We start from the raw sequence: 14,727 nt of genomic DNA, 5'->3' as shown, positions 1-14,727 counted from the left end.
AGATAAGCTTTAGGACTTTGCAAGGGTTACATAGTTGAAAGGCTGAAAAAATGAGAACACAAAAAGAATTTTTTAAAAATATTTTGAAATAGGACAAAGACATACTACCTCTGGAAATTAATTCAAGAAAAATAAAGACTTTTAAATGGTAAGGAAGATCATTACCACACAAACATTCTCAATGTTAAATTATAAAAGTAAAGGGCCAAAACAAGTTCTTGTCAAGATAAGAAATTCAACACAAATACTAAGATTTTTATAAGGAAAAAAGATAAGCCAGCACATTAAAGCCATTTTTACAATTCAAACTTTCAGTTACCTCTTTTAAAACATAAATGTATATATGCTAGGAATTTGGACTTCAGGTGGTATTGAGTACAAAATACAATGCAGCATTTAATAAACACCAGGTAACTTCAGTAGCATAATACAGAAGTAGTTACCCATTCTGAAAAGAGACTTTCTTTCTTCTTTCATAAAAAGAGAAAAGTGAAGACTATATAAAGGGAGAAAAAATGAGAAAAGAAGAATTGTTAAGTGAAATAAAGCAATGTGCAGAACAGTATTTAAAAATATGATCCTTTCCTTTTTTAATCTGAAAAATCCAAACCTACAAAGAAATGGAGTAAACAGACAGTGACCAACCACACAGCCCTCACCCAGATTTACCAGCTGTTAACATCTGTCATCCTTGCTTTCAAATCCCTCTCTTGTAGACTGTCCCACTATTTGGATTTGTCTGTTTCCTCATTATCAGATTCAGGTTAAATATCTTTGATAAAAAACACAACATTAGGTGATTATACAGTTCCCAATGAGTAGCACCAGAAAACACAGCTTATCTTACTACTGTTGATTAACCCTAGGTTTGATCACTTAAGATGGTATCCATCAGCTCTCTCTACTGTAAAGGTGAGTTATATGGGGTGGTATCACGATACTTATGGGGTGAAACCCTGTTCCTCCACACTCTTTCACACAATGATTTTAGTGTCCATCAATAATTTTTGCCTGAATTACTATCGTACGGTTGCATGAGTTTTTTTGAATTATATCAGTCTTTATATATCAACTAGTTAGCATTCCTCTAGCAGGTTACTATTTTGTTGTTGATATTTTTGTAGTTCAAACTAACCTGTACTCTTTGGCATGTCCCCATTAATTTTTGACCATATTCTTTGATTTTTGAGCATATGAGCATAAAGCTCATATTCTTGAGCCTTCTGGTACAATATATCCCGGGATTCTCTGGGAAAAAATGAGGAGTGGGGAGGATTTTACTTTTCAATTTTATCACTTCTGTACTTCTCTAGTTTAGACCTGGATCAGACATTTCAATGAGTCCTGGTTAGTTTTAATGGGGAATGGTATTTAGAAACCCAGAGCTAGGAGTATTAATGATCATAATTTCTAGGCCTTTGTCGGTGGAAAATAGGAATATGTATACATGTATTGCAGCCATGAAATTAAAAGATGCTTGCTCCTTGGAAGGAAAGTTATGACCAACCTAGACAGCATATTATAAAAGCAGAGACATTATTTTGCCAACAAAGGTCCATCTAGTCAAGGCTATGGTTTTTCCAGTAGTCAGGTATGGATGTGAGAGTTGGGACTATAAAGAAAGCTGAGTGCAGAAGAATGGATGCTTTTGAACTGTGGTGTTGGAGAAGAGTCTTGAGAGTCCCTTGGACTGCAAAGAAATCCAACCAGTCCATCCTAAAGGAGGTCAGTCCTGGGTGTTCATTGGAGGAACTGATGTTGAAGCTGAAAACTCCAATACTTTGACCACCTGATGTGGAGAGCTGACTCATTTGAAAAGACCCTGATGGTGGGAAAGATTGAGGGCAGGAGGAGAAGGGGAAGACAGAGGATGAGACGGTTGGATGGCATCACTGACACAACGGACATGGGTTTGGGTGGACTCCGGGAGTTGGTGATGGACAGGGAGGCTGGAGTGCTGCGATTCATGGGGTCGCAAAGAATCGGACACGACTGAGCGACTAAACTGAACTGATTGTATGTGTGTACATGTGCACACAAGTGAATGTGTTATATCGTAAGTTCAAACTAAAACCTCTAGTTCAAAAATCAGCATCACAGGGTTCTTCCTTACATTTCAAGCTTTTAACCCCTTTCTCTCAGTTATAACCCTAGTTCTTAAAACAAAACTATATTAACTAATTTGTTCTATCCTATAGTATATATAAAGTATTCTCAGAATTATAACATCAATATCACTATTAGTAATAAACCTAGTTTATTAAATAATAAACTTAAATTAATAATAATAATAAATCAAGTTCAAGCATTCTTTCCTATTCTTTTTATCCTTTAAATATATCCCACTAGTCTTGACCCAGAGGGATGGGATGGGGAGGGAGGTGGGAGGGGGGTTCAGGATGGGGAACACATGTACACCCATGGCTGATTCATGTCAATGGATGACAAAACCACTACAATAAAGTAATTAGCCTCCAATTAAAATAAATAAATTTAAAAATAAATAAATAAATAAATATATCCCACTAGTCAGAGCACTCTACTCAAAAATCATTTCAAGCACTTTTCCAGTATGCCTATGTTATCAATTTGATATGCAGTTGAGTTCACCTGTACATACATGTGTGTGTGTGTCAATATATTTTCAGTTTTACAAACAAGCATTCATACATATGCTCAAACAGGCATAAAATTTTATCTGAAAAGACACACAGATATTGTTACAGTGACTGACTTTGGGGAAAAAAACTGGTGGGAAACGTTTTCATTTTTCAATTTTATCATTTTTGTACTGTTCAACCTTCTAACCACATTAGTATCCCCTTGAATTTTTGTTAACAGGTTACCTAAAAGATATAACCTAAAAGGTATTATTTTTATATAGTCTTCTTTATAATCTGCATAACATAATATTTTATATTAACATAATATATATTATAATACTTTATATATTAATATAATATTTTATATAGCCTTTATATTCTGCATAATATATTTATATTATATTAATATCATATATATTATAATATAATATATTATTTCAAGAATAGTATTCAAATTTTTAGAAACAGATAAAATATATTTTAGGGTTTTTTTTTTTTTCAGGTGGAACAGGCCCTTCCCTGGTGGCTCAGTGGTAAAGAATCTGCATGCCAATGCAGGAGACGCAAGTTTGAACCCTGGGTTGGGAAGACAATCTGGAGAAGGGAATGGCCATCCACTCCAGTATTCTTGCCTGGAAAATGCAATGGACAGAGAAGCCTCGTGGGCTACCGTCCATGGGGCTGCAAAAGAGTCAAACACAACTTAGTGACTAAACGACAAGGGTAAATAGAGCTTCATGTCAATTTACAGAAAAAAATTAAATTCCAGATAAATTAAAATTAAAACTCTTTATACTATTAAAAGTCAAGAAGAAAATATAGATAAATATGTATCTAATTCCTGGGTAGGGAAAAGTTTTTCTAAGCATGAAAGCGAAGAAGAAAAAAGGCAAAGAAACACACTGACAGATTTTTTTTAAATAAAGAACACTATGTCTTTATATCAAAAAAGCAACAAAAACTAATTTAACTAAAATAAATGCACCATTATAATAAAGTGCTAATTTTCATAGTACATAAAATGTACTTTCAGATCAACAAGAAAACAAACAGCTCATCAGAATATGGATAATTCAATTATTTTTAAAATGGCAATATCTTTAGAAATCAAAGATATGGAAAATGAAATAAACAGATACTCTTTTTGTCTAGCGAAAAAGTAAATATTTTTTAAAAGGATAAAAACTAACCTTGAAAAAGGTCAAGGAACAAAAAGGCACAGAAATAGAACATTGTTAGGCTGTTTAAACAGGCATAACGCATGTACATGTATGTTAAGTATACAGAAAATATCGAGGAACATATACATGAAACTGACGATGGGGAGTTCCCTGGTGATGACTTTCACTGCCATGGCCTGGATTCAACCCCTGCTCAGGAAACTGAGATCCTGCAAGTTGTGCAGCAGGGCCAGAAGGAAAAAGGAAAGAAAGAAACCATGGTAGTTGATACAGAAACCGAATAGTTACATTTACCGAGAGAAGAGAAGGAACAATAATTAGAGTGATGGCCAAAAAGACTAACTTTATCCCTAATAAGTTAATATTCCTTATCAATAGAAATTCGTTGCAAAACTAAAAATTAATTTTAAGATAAGTTTATACATTTCTAGAGTTAACTTCACAGTAAACATTAAGAAATGATCATGTATTTTGCCCTAACAATTCTAAGAATTTATCCTAAAGAAATAAGGAATGTCAGAGAGATATATCATGAGTATATGGACATTTGACATATGCCAGAGGCACTGAAAAGCAATATGGCTTTAGGGTGATCTTTTCAGTAAATGGTGTTGAGACAACTAGGTATCTACATAGAAAAAATGAAACTGGACTCCCTATTTCATACTGTAGACAAGAACCAACATCAGTTTAATTACAGACCTAATAGAGAAGACAACACCGTAAAACTTTAAGAATGTAACACAGAAGGACAATTCATCACTTTGGGTAAGGAAATTTTCTGAAGACAAAAAGCACCAACTATGCATAAAAAGCTACTAAACTGAACTACATAAAGAAGGCCATCATAAGGAGAAACAAAAGACATACCGTAAAGCAAGAGAAAAGAAGGTGCATCACATATACCTTGAGAGAATTAGTATCAGGGAGTACAGGCTCCCATAAGCCAATGAGAAAAAGAACCCAAAAGACTTTAACATAAGCACTTGCCAATAAGTATATAAAAAGAAACTCAATCTCATTAGTAATCAGAGAAATAAAACCCCAGTGGGAACAGGAATTGACTGTAAATGGGCACAAGAGAGCTTCAGGTGGTCATAAGAGGATTCTAAAGCTAGACTGCAGTCATGGTTGCACAACTGTACTAATTTATTAAAACTCACCAAATTATATACATAGAATGGGTGAATTCTGTGTTTTATATACATCGATAAAGTTATTTTTTTCATCAGCAACAAATAGGAAAATTCACTGGAAAAAAATACCCAAATACATTCAACAGGCATGAAAAGGTACTCAATTTTTTCAGTCATCAGGAAAATAAAAATAAAACCACTTCTCACTCACCACAATGGCTAACATAAAATATTAATAACAGTATTAATAATAATGGCAAGTGTTGCTGAGGATATAGAACAATTCAGAATACTGCCACCCCTACTGATGGGGTGTAAATTGGTACTACCACTTTAGAAGACTGGCAGTATCTTCTGAATCTTAAAACACACGTAGCCAATAACTTAGAGAATCCATTCCCAGGTACATATCCAATAGAAATGAATGTAAATGTACATCAAGATGTATAACAATATTCACAAGTCTTATTCTTAATATACAAAAAGTGGAAACAATCCAGAAGTCCACCAAAAGTAGAACGGATAAATTTCAGTACTTCATATTGCAATACTATAGAACAATGAACAAAAAAGATGAGAGGGCTACTACATACAACTAGAGATGAATTCTTACTCATAATGTTGAACAAAAGATGCCAGACACAAAACACAAATATGATTACATTTATATGAAGCCCCCAAATACACCAAAATGCTGCAGTAATCTAGGTAAGAGAGAATGGCAATTATGACTAGTACTACCACAACAAAGAAAGAAAGGAGGAGACAGATTGAAGAAATATTTATAGGTAAAATTAACAGGATTGGTGATTGATTGGGTCTGGGGGGTAAGGAAGTAGAAGATGTTAAGAATGACCTCCAGGTCCCTGGTCTATGCAATTGGTAGATGAAGATGTCAATTATTGAATGAGGAACACAGGAAAGCAAAGTTGGGACTGACATCAGGAATTCAATTAATTCATGTTTTTTACTTGGTCATAAGAGGATTCTAAAGCTAGACTGCAGTCATGGTTGCACAACTGTACTAATTTATTAAAACTCACCAAATTATATACATAGAATGGGTGAATTCTGTGTTTTATATATATTGATAAAGTTCTTTTTTTCATTGTGAATTTGAGACATTCACGGAGAAGGCAATGGCAACTCACTCCAGTACTCTTGCCTGGAGAATCCCATGGACTGAGGAGCCTGGTAGGCTACAGTCCATGGGGTCGCTAAGAGTCGGACACAACTGAGCGACTTCGATTTCACTTCAGTGTTCTTGCCTGGAGAATCCCAGGGACAGAGGAGCCTGTTGGGCTGCCGTCTATGGGGTCGCACAGAGTCGGACACGACTCATGCGACTTAGCAGCAGCAGCAGCAGCAGCAGCAGTGAGACATTCAAGTGGAGAGGTCTAATAGATAGCTGGATGGGTGGATCCAGAGTTCAGAAAGGAGATCTCGGGATAGAGACCAAAATTGCATGTAGATGGTAACTGAAGCCACGGGAGAAGATGGGCTCTCAAAAGAAAAGATGAGGGCCTAAATCCAGCCCTGTGGAACCCCAACACTGAAAGTCAAGAAGAGCCAGCAAAAACATCTGAAGAGTAGACACAGAGGTACGAGAAAATTCAGGACTACGGTGACCTAAAAGCCAGCTTTTTAAAGGAAATGGTGGTCAAAGGTCTCAAATGCTCCAGAGAGAGGTCAAGTAAAAGAATTAAGTGTCCATTTAACTCTTTTACTTGAATCCTAAGACAACAACAAGAGCCATTTAATTAGGTGAGCAGGATCTCCCTGCTCACTATAAATAAATAGAACAAGAAAAATGTCACAGAACTGAAGAACATGAGTCTTTAAACTGAAAAGACTAACCAAGAGCCCAGCAAAATGAAAGGAAGAAAAAAAAATACCTATATCAAAGTACATTACCATGCACAGAGGATAAAATGCAAATTCTAACAGCTATCAAGAGAAAAAGGTCACAAGGGACCAGAAAACAAAATGGCAATGGACTTTCAGTAACAACACTTTAAGCCAAAAGGCAATGAATGGAAAAGTCTTTAAAATCCTAAGAATAAATGTACTTTTCGACTAGAATTCTACAACCAAACTATACATCAAGTGTGACATTATAATAAAGACATATTCAGACAGGCCTAGTCTTAAAAAAAAATAAACCTTCCATGTATCCTTTCTCAGAAGACTACTGAAGGGTGTACATAACCAAAATAAGGAGGAAATTCAATAGCAAAAACAAAGCATTTAAGACACTCCCAAAGTAGTCTGAGCTCCTAAGATTCTAGAGACGAAAATTATGATTCATTATTGACATGGACCAACAGACTGGTTCCAAGTAGGAAAAGGAGTTCGTCAAGGCTGTATATTGTCACCCTGCTTATTTAACTTATATGCAGAGTACATCATGAGAAACGCTGGACTGGAAGAAACACAAGCTGGAATCAAGATTGCCGGGAGAAATACCAATAACCTCAGATATGCAGATGACACCACCCTTATGGCAGAAAGTGAAGAGGAACTCAAAAGCCTCTTGATGAAAGTGAAAGTGGAGAGTGAAAAAGTTGGCTTAAAGCTCAACATTCAGAAAACAAAGATCATGGCATCCGGTCCCATCACTTCATGGGAAATAGATGGGGAAACTGTGGAAACAGTGTCAGACTTTATTTTTCTGGGCTCCAAAATCACTGCAGATGGTGACTGCAGCCATGAAATTAAAAGACGCTTACTCCTTGGAAGAAAAGTTATGACCAACCTAGACAGCACATTCAAAAGCAGAGACATTACTTTGCCAACAAAGGTTCGTCTAGTCAAGGCTATGGTTTATCCTGTGGTCATGTATGGATGTGAGAGTTGGACTGTGAAGAAGGCTGAGTGCCGAAGAATTGATGCTTTTGAACTGTGGTGTTGGAGAAGACTCTTGAGAGTCCCTTGGACTGCAAGGAGATCCAACCAGCCCATTTTGAAGGAGATCAGCCCTGGGATTTCTTTGGAAGGAATGATGCTAAAGCTGAAACTCCAGTACTTTGGCCACCTCATGCGAAGAGTTGACTCATTGGAAAAGACTCTGATGCTGGGAGGGATTGGGGGCAGGAGGAGAAGGGGACGACAGAGGATGAGATGGCTGGATGGCATCACTGACTAGATGGACGTTAGTCTCAGTGAACCCCGGGAGTTGGTGATGGACAGGGAGGCCTGGCGTGCTGCGATTCATGGGGTCGCAAAAGAGTCGGACATGACTGAGCGACTGATCTGATCTGACCTGATCTGATTGACAGATATTTTTTAAAAAGATCTAGAAATAAAACAGATGCATAGATGGAAAGACCAAGTATGATGGAGATGTTATTTTTTACAAAGTTAATCTATAAATTCAATAAAACTCCTTCAAAAAAGCACAGCAGGTTTTCTGTGTAACTTGTGCATGCGTGTGTGCAGGCTCTGTCACTTAGTCGTGTCTGACTCTTTGCAACCCCACGGACTGTAGCTCATCAGGCTCCTCTGTCCACAGGATTTCCCAGGCAAGAATACTAGAGTGGGTTGCCATTTCCTTCTCCAGGGGATCTTCTCGACCCAGTGATCAAACTCACATCTCCTGTGTCTCCTGCATTGGCTGCTGCTGCTGCTGCTAAGTCGCTTCAGTCGTGTCCGACTCTGTGCGACCCCAGAGACGGCAGCCCACCAGGCTTCCCTGTCCCTGGGATTCTCCAGGCAAGAACACTGGAGTGGGTTGCCATTTCCTTCTCCAATGCATGAAAGTGAAAAGTAAAAGGGAAGTCGCTCAGTCGTGTCCGACTCTAGCGACCTCATGGACTGCAGCCTACCAGGCTCCTCCATCCATGGGATTTTCCAGGCAAAAGTACTGGAGTAGGGTGCCATTGGCAGGAGGATTCTTTACCACTGAGCCACATGGGAAGCCCTTTGTGTAACTCAGTTAGGCTAATTCTAAAATGTACATGAAAGCCCTAATGGCCAAGAATATACTAGACATTGCTGAAGAAGAGGAAAAGGAAGTCTTTCTCTAGCAGAGATTTGTTTTGATGCTTCCCTAATTAAGACAGTGGAAAACCGATAAAGGAACAGACAAACAGATCAATGAAGAGACTAGAAACCCCAGAAACAGACACATGCTACAGAGCAGTGAGGAACAGTCTCCCCCAATGACGAGCCATGGGACAAGTGTGTGCCCACTGTAGAAAACAAGGAAATTGGACCCCCGGCCTCACACTATCTGCAAAAATCTTCACTAAGTGGGTTGTAGACATAAATGTTAAAGGCTAAATCATAAAAGCTCTTAGAAGATAAGATAGCGGTTTATCTCCATGATCTAAGGTTAGGAAAACTTTTCTCGCCTTTTTTTTGAATTCAAAAATCGAATCGGCTTTATTAGGTGATTCATGAATCAGGCAGCATCCCATCCAACAACTGCAAGGGCGCCCCAGGAAAGCATTTCTCAAATACAATACAGAAAGCATTAACTGAAAAAGAAAAAAACAGACAAAATGAAGTATGTTAAAATCAAGAATTTCTTGTTCATAAAAGACACCATAAAGAAAATGAAAAGATGGGCACAGAAGAAGAATGTATCTGCAATAGCCATAATCAGCAAATGGATAAAATCCAGAACACACAACAAACAAACAAGAAAAAGACATCCAAGAGAAACATGAACAGGACACTGAACACAAAAGAAGAAATCCAAGTTACTAACAATCCTATGCAAAGAAACACTTAGTAGTAGTCAGAGAAAAGATGAATTAAAACCACAGTGCAAAATAAAACATCAGATTGTCAAAACTAAAAAATTCCAACAATATCAAATGGTGGAGAGAATGCAGAGTAAGGAAAATTCTCATAGGATGCTGGTGGGAGTGTAAACCGGTATAGTCTAGTAAAATTAAAGATACACTACCCTATAACCTAGCAATTCTACTTCTAAGTTAAGTCTTGGTGAAATTCATGCATACATGCACCAGTATAAAAGCCAAAAACTGAAAACAACTGATATAGCCAAGAGGACAATGGTAAATAACTGGTGATATAATCATATATTGGGATTCTATGCAACAATTAAAATTAACTATAGCTCTAGTGATAAGAAAGACAAATCTCACAAACCTAAAGCTATTCTGAAAGAGGTAAGACACCAAATACACTCAGTACACACAAAAGTTATGATGCTTGGTTATACACTGCTAGGTAGTAAAGTATAAGGAAAGCAAAGAAATGAATAACTTACAGACAGGATAGTGGTTTCCTTTAGTGGGAGAGCAGAATCTATTCAGAAAGGTGAAAAGGATTCTAGAACACTGGCAGAATTCCTTTACTCTGACGGTTGTTAATATTGAGTTCACTTTATTACTGTTTGCTAAATGTACATCTATGTGTTGTACTTTTCAATATAATGATTATATGTTTCACTATTTTTTAAAAAGGCGCATGCCCATCTGGGTCATAAAATGAATCACTTTTCATCCAGCGCAAGTCAGTAACCCAGCTTCAATTCAACAGATCATTTTATGGCATTCCTTCTTTTTTTTCTGTTAAAGGCAACAGAATTCCAAATGTAAAAAAAAGTGAGGGATATTACATATCTTCATTTATATGTCAAATAATACTATTAAAAAAAGAGAAAATAAATTTAAAATCAGGAAGCTCTTTCAAGCAAGACAGTAACTGTTACAGAGCTATGTAGTGCAGGACTAAGTGGAAAGAATACAACTATATGATGAAAAAATGTTTCAAACAAACTAGATACACGAGACAATTGCCTATTTAGAAATTAATCTTTGTAAACAGTTATAAGCATATGAGAGTTGGAATCAACTTCAGAAACAGCTTTCTGTTGCACACTATACATACTATTGTAAGGTTTGATTGCTTTTTCTCCTACACGGAAGGAAGTTTATAAATTTTTAAATGTTCTAGGGAATCTTGGACAGGAAAAGAGGTTATGAAAAAGACGTAACAAGTGAGATAAGTTTAAATTTTAAATTTTCTGTTTTAAAAAGCTCCCAGCTTACTCCTTGGAAGCATAAAATAGTGAGACAAAAACAGAAGATGCAAAGAACTCCCATTCTTCAAATATCACACTAAAATATACACCAAGCCCACAAAAATTATCCTTGACACAGTCTTACAGTGTTAAACTACATGGAGTAAAGCTCTTATTTTTCAGAAAATTTTCAATAGGTATCTCACTATAGGAAGACATATTCACTTTGCAATGTCATGAAAGAATTAAATCACAGAGTATTAGCATGTCAACACAATCTGCCTGTGCCAGAAAATGGTTTTACTATCTTCCTAGGTCCCTTTTTCTGTCCCATCCCATATTTCGCTTTCAAGCTCTAAATATAACGACAGTAATTTTCTGCCATTTCCTGAGCCCTTTTTCGTCTCTTACATTTATTATTTCCTTTAATTCTCACATACTGAGGAGTAAGTTTTACTGATGAGAAAAACGAGACATGGAATGATTAAGTAACTTACCCAACGTCAGAGGTTGCTATTGAGGGAGCCAAGATACAGTCCAACTCCAGAGCCAGTATCTTAATACTACACTGTTTCTATTCAATAGAACATTTATACCATGAAAACTGCCCATAATCACCTACTGCCTTCTAACTACCAGATCCCAGATACCTCGAGGATTTATTACTGCCTTTCCTAGATAACTGCATACTCACACAACATTAATGGGTAAAGGAATCTAAACATTTAGGGAAATCTATGATTTTCCAGCTAAGAAAAAGGAGGTCCAGAGACATTAAGTGTCCTGTCCAAGATCTCAAAGCTTGTTTGCAACAACCAGCAATAAAACACAATTCTTAACTCCCAGAAGCATCTTCCCACTGCACTAAAAGCCCTGTCTACCACACTTCTAAGGAAATGGCAGCCCACTCCAGTGTTCTTGCCTGGAGAATCCCAGGGACAGGGGAGCCTGGTGGGCTGCCGTTTATGGGGTCGCACGGAGTCGGACACGACTGAAGCGACTTAGCAGCAGCAGCAGCACCACACTTCTATACTGTAAGCTCTTGTTGAAATCCACACCCTCCACATTAGGTACTGAAGTTTACTCTGCCAACTTTCACAGCACACAAGAGCATCAGCAGCACTCACAAGCAGGTAACACACATTCTTTCATTTCAACAAATAGAAAGAGAAATGCACTATGTGCTAAGGCAATAGAATTAACCCAAATGTATATCAGAATTTGGCCCCTGGTCTTATCATAATAGCATAAATACATTAACATGTGTGTTAATAGTGCCATAGTAGCAATGTGAACAACGTGTTTTGAAAGCACACAGAAGAGAGTAGACATTTCAGACTAAGAAGGCGGGGCTTTGAGATGTGTCAGAGCCAGTGTAAAGGCAGGGTGGGATGGTGCTTAGAAAGAAGGGAAAATGATATCACTTCTACCACCAGAGGTTTAAGTTAAAAAAAAAAAAAAGCAGTAATCATAAACACAGGGTCAGAAGAGCTGAGTTCAAATCTAGGCTGTGACTGGTGTGAATGTGAACAATTTCTGTGTCTCAGCATCCTCATCTATGAAATGGAGATACTAGTGACCTGCATGTCTCCCAGGACTTTTGTGGGGGCCAAATTAGTGTAAGTTAAACATAAGTTATTTATACTTCACATCTAGGCAACCCTGTGGGTCCTTCCCCTTAAAAACTGTCTCATAAAAACCTCACCCTTCAGATGAAAATATTCCAATGACATCATTCGTATACTCCTTACAGGATAGTAAACATTTAACACAAATGCCCTCAGACTAAAACAGCAAACTTCCTTCTACTGAGATGAATATCTAGGTATAAAAAATATTTGTGTGTATATATATTGGGGGGGTGTGTTTTTTAATTTCTTAAGCCCTGGAATGGATTTCTAGTCAGTGCTTATTATATTTAGAAACTAGTATCTTTCCTTCTGGAAATTTTCTATCAGAAATTACATTCCATTTTACAGTATGCTGTCAAGCAACCAACTCAAGAATAGTCTGCAAGTAGCAATCGCTTTGCTCTCATCCCAAGAGACTGGTTATGTATAAGCTATAGATACAACCAAATACATACCCTGGACCCCAAAAGGGAACTATTTTAGTATAAGCATATATATGAATGCAAACAGCTTCACAGAAAAATAGAAATCCACTTTAAACTATAATGAGTTTCTGATATGAAAACATTTGAGGGCTAAACCAGACAGACCCCTCCTTTTAATGAAAGAACACCCTCATTTCCTTTAACCTTTAACAGAGTAGACTGTATCCCTTGCCTCTCTTTGGCAACCATTCTTTAAACTACATCCAGGCCCTATTTTGTTCAACCTTAAACCCTACGTCTTAGCTACTCCTCGGATGGTAACCTAAATAAAGTTTCAACGTACGTTTACGAAGTCAAAAGAAGGTCCCAAAGACAGGAACGGGACGCGAGAGCGAGAAATCCTCGTGCCACTCCCGGCCGCTGGCTGTTTGATCTCTCAAGTGTAACTTCCCTTTTCTCCCTCTTACCTTGTACACTTTGCCAAAGGCTCCGTCGCCCAATTCTCCTATAATTTCCCAAAACTCCTCCGGGTTCAGGTCCCTCTTCACATGTTCGTACTGCTTCTTCTTCTTATCGCTCCCCAACTTGAAGATCTTACGGAAATTGAAGAAGGACATTTTTCCTCCCCAACGGAGTTCCTCACACTTAAGGATCAAAAACAATAAGAGGCAAAGTTTCTCCTCCCTCGTCTCCCGCGCGAGCCCGGCGGGCGGCGGCGGCGGGCGCGGGCAGTTCGGGCTCCCGCCGCTCCGGCCAGGCGGTCCCGGGGGAAGGCGGGGCGCGACTCCCCCTCCGGCCCACGGGGTGGGGGCGCTGCGCGGCGGCCCCTCCGCCGAGCCCGGCCCGCGAGCTGCACGGCTAAACGCCTGGCCCCCGGCCGGCCCTTGTGGGGCGGCACCTGCCCCGACGCTCGTCCCCACCCGGCCCGGCCCGACGGGTCCGAGCGGTCCGGACGCCAGCGGCCGCGGCGGTTAGGCCCTTGTCAAAGCGAGTCTCCAGGGGCGGCGGCTACTCCGGGCTAGGGACGCAGCTGGCGGCTCTGAGGCGAGCAGTCGGCTGGCCGAGCTCTCCTGCCCCGGGCCGGAAACCCCGGGTCTCCTCTGCAGCAGTCAGCTCCCGCGGCTCGAGGCCCGCGCGTCCCCTGGGCTCTGGGGCGCAGCCGCCGCCGCCTCGCTCCCTCCCGAGCCCACGCAGCCTCTGCCTGGAGCGCGCACCAACGCCGACGCCGCAGCGCGCCCGCCGGCTCCCCCGGCCGCGCGCTCCGCTCTCCGCGCGCTCGCGCGGGGGTGGCACCTCTAGCGCCGCGCACGCGCGTTGAGTCCCGCAAGCTGGCTGCCCGAAGAGGCTTGCTGGCGCCCTACGCCGGGTGCGAGGTGGATCGTAGAGCCGGCAGCGGGTTGATGGCTCCCCGGGGTTTGCCCTCCAAGCCCCAAATCCTTGTCAGTCCACGGCTTTGACGGAGTTGCCCTTTGCGCACGACCCTCTTGGTTGTGCTAGCGGATTTTGCCTCCATTCTGGATCTGGGAAAATGTGTAAAGAGTGAAAGCTGAGCTGCCCGGATCTGGACTTTTTCGCTCTCAAACGAGCCCCAGAATAGAGTGAGAGGGAAGAATATGCAATGGCTGTTTGCTTAGGATCCAGAATTTATCAGCTCTCTGACCCTGGGCGGGTAACCTCTCCGAGCCTCAGTTTCTTCATGATGAAGTCAAGGTCCTTAAAGTCCCGATCTGGGGATTGTGGCGAGGAGTAAAGGCAA

The 14,727-nt window shown here is 39.8% G+C and overlaps 1 protein-coding gene across 3 annotated transcripts in view; it reads right to left on the bottom strand.

Moving 5' to 3' along the window:
• The window catches only part of SLK (STE20 like kinase), a 62,272-nt gene extending 48,032 nt beyond the window's left edge, over positions 1 to 14,240 (bottom strand). For 2 of the 3 annotated variants that reach the window (XM_086377643.1, XM_086377644.1), the window contains exon 1: positions 13,439 to 14,240. In XM_086377643.1, the coding sequence (XP_086233769.1) occupies positions 13,439 to 13,588 (150 nt within the window). In that variant the 5' untranslated portion in view covers positions 13,589 to 14,240. The remainder of the gene's footprint in view (positions 1 to 13,438) is intronic. The other variant, XM_086377645.1, reaches the window with a different exon arrangement.
• Between the last annotated feature and the right edge of the window lie 487 nt (positions 14,241 to 14,727).

Source organism: Bos grunniens, chromosome 26, assembly GCF_055505025.1.
Source record: "Bos grunniens cultivar Pamir isolate PY7600 chromosome 26, Bosgru_T2T1.0, whole genome shotgun sequence".
Taxonomy (NCBI): Eukaryota; Metazoa; Chordata; class Mammalia; order Artiodactyla; family Bovidae; genus Bos; species Bos grunniens.
This window is presented reverse-complemented; position numbering and strand designations above follow the sequence as displayed.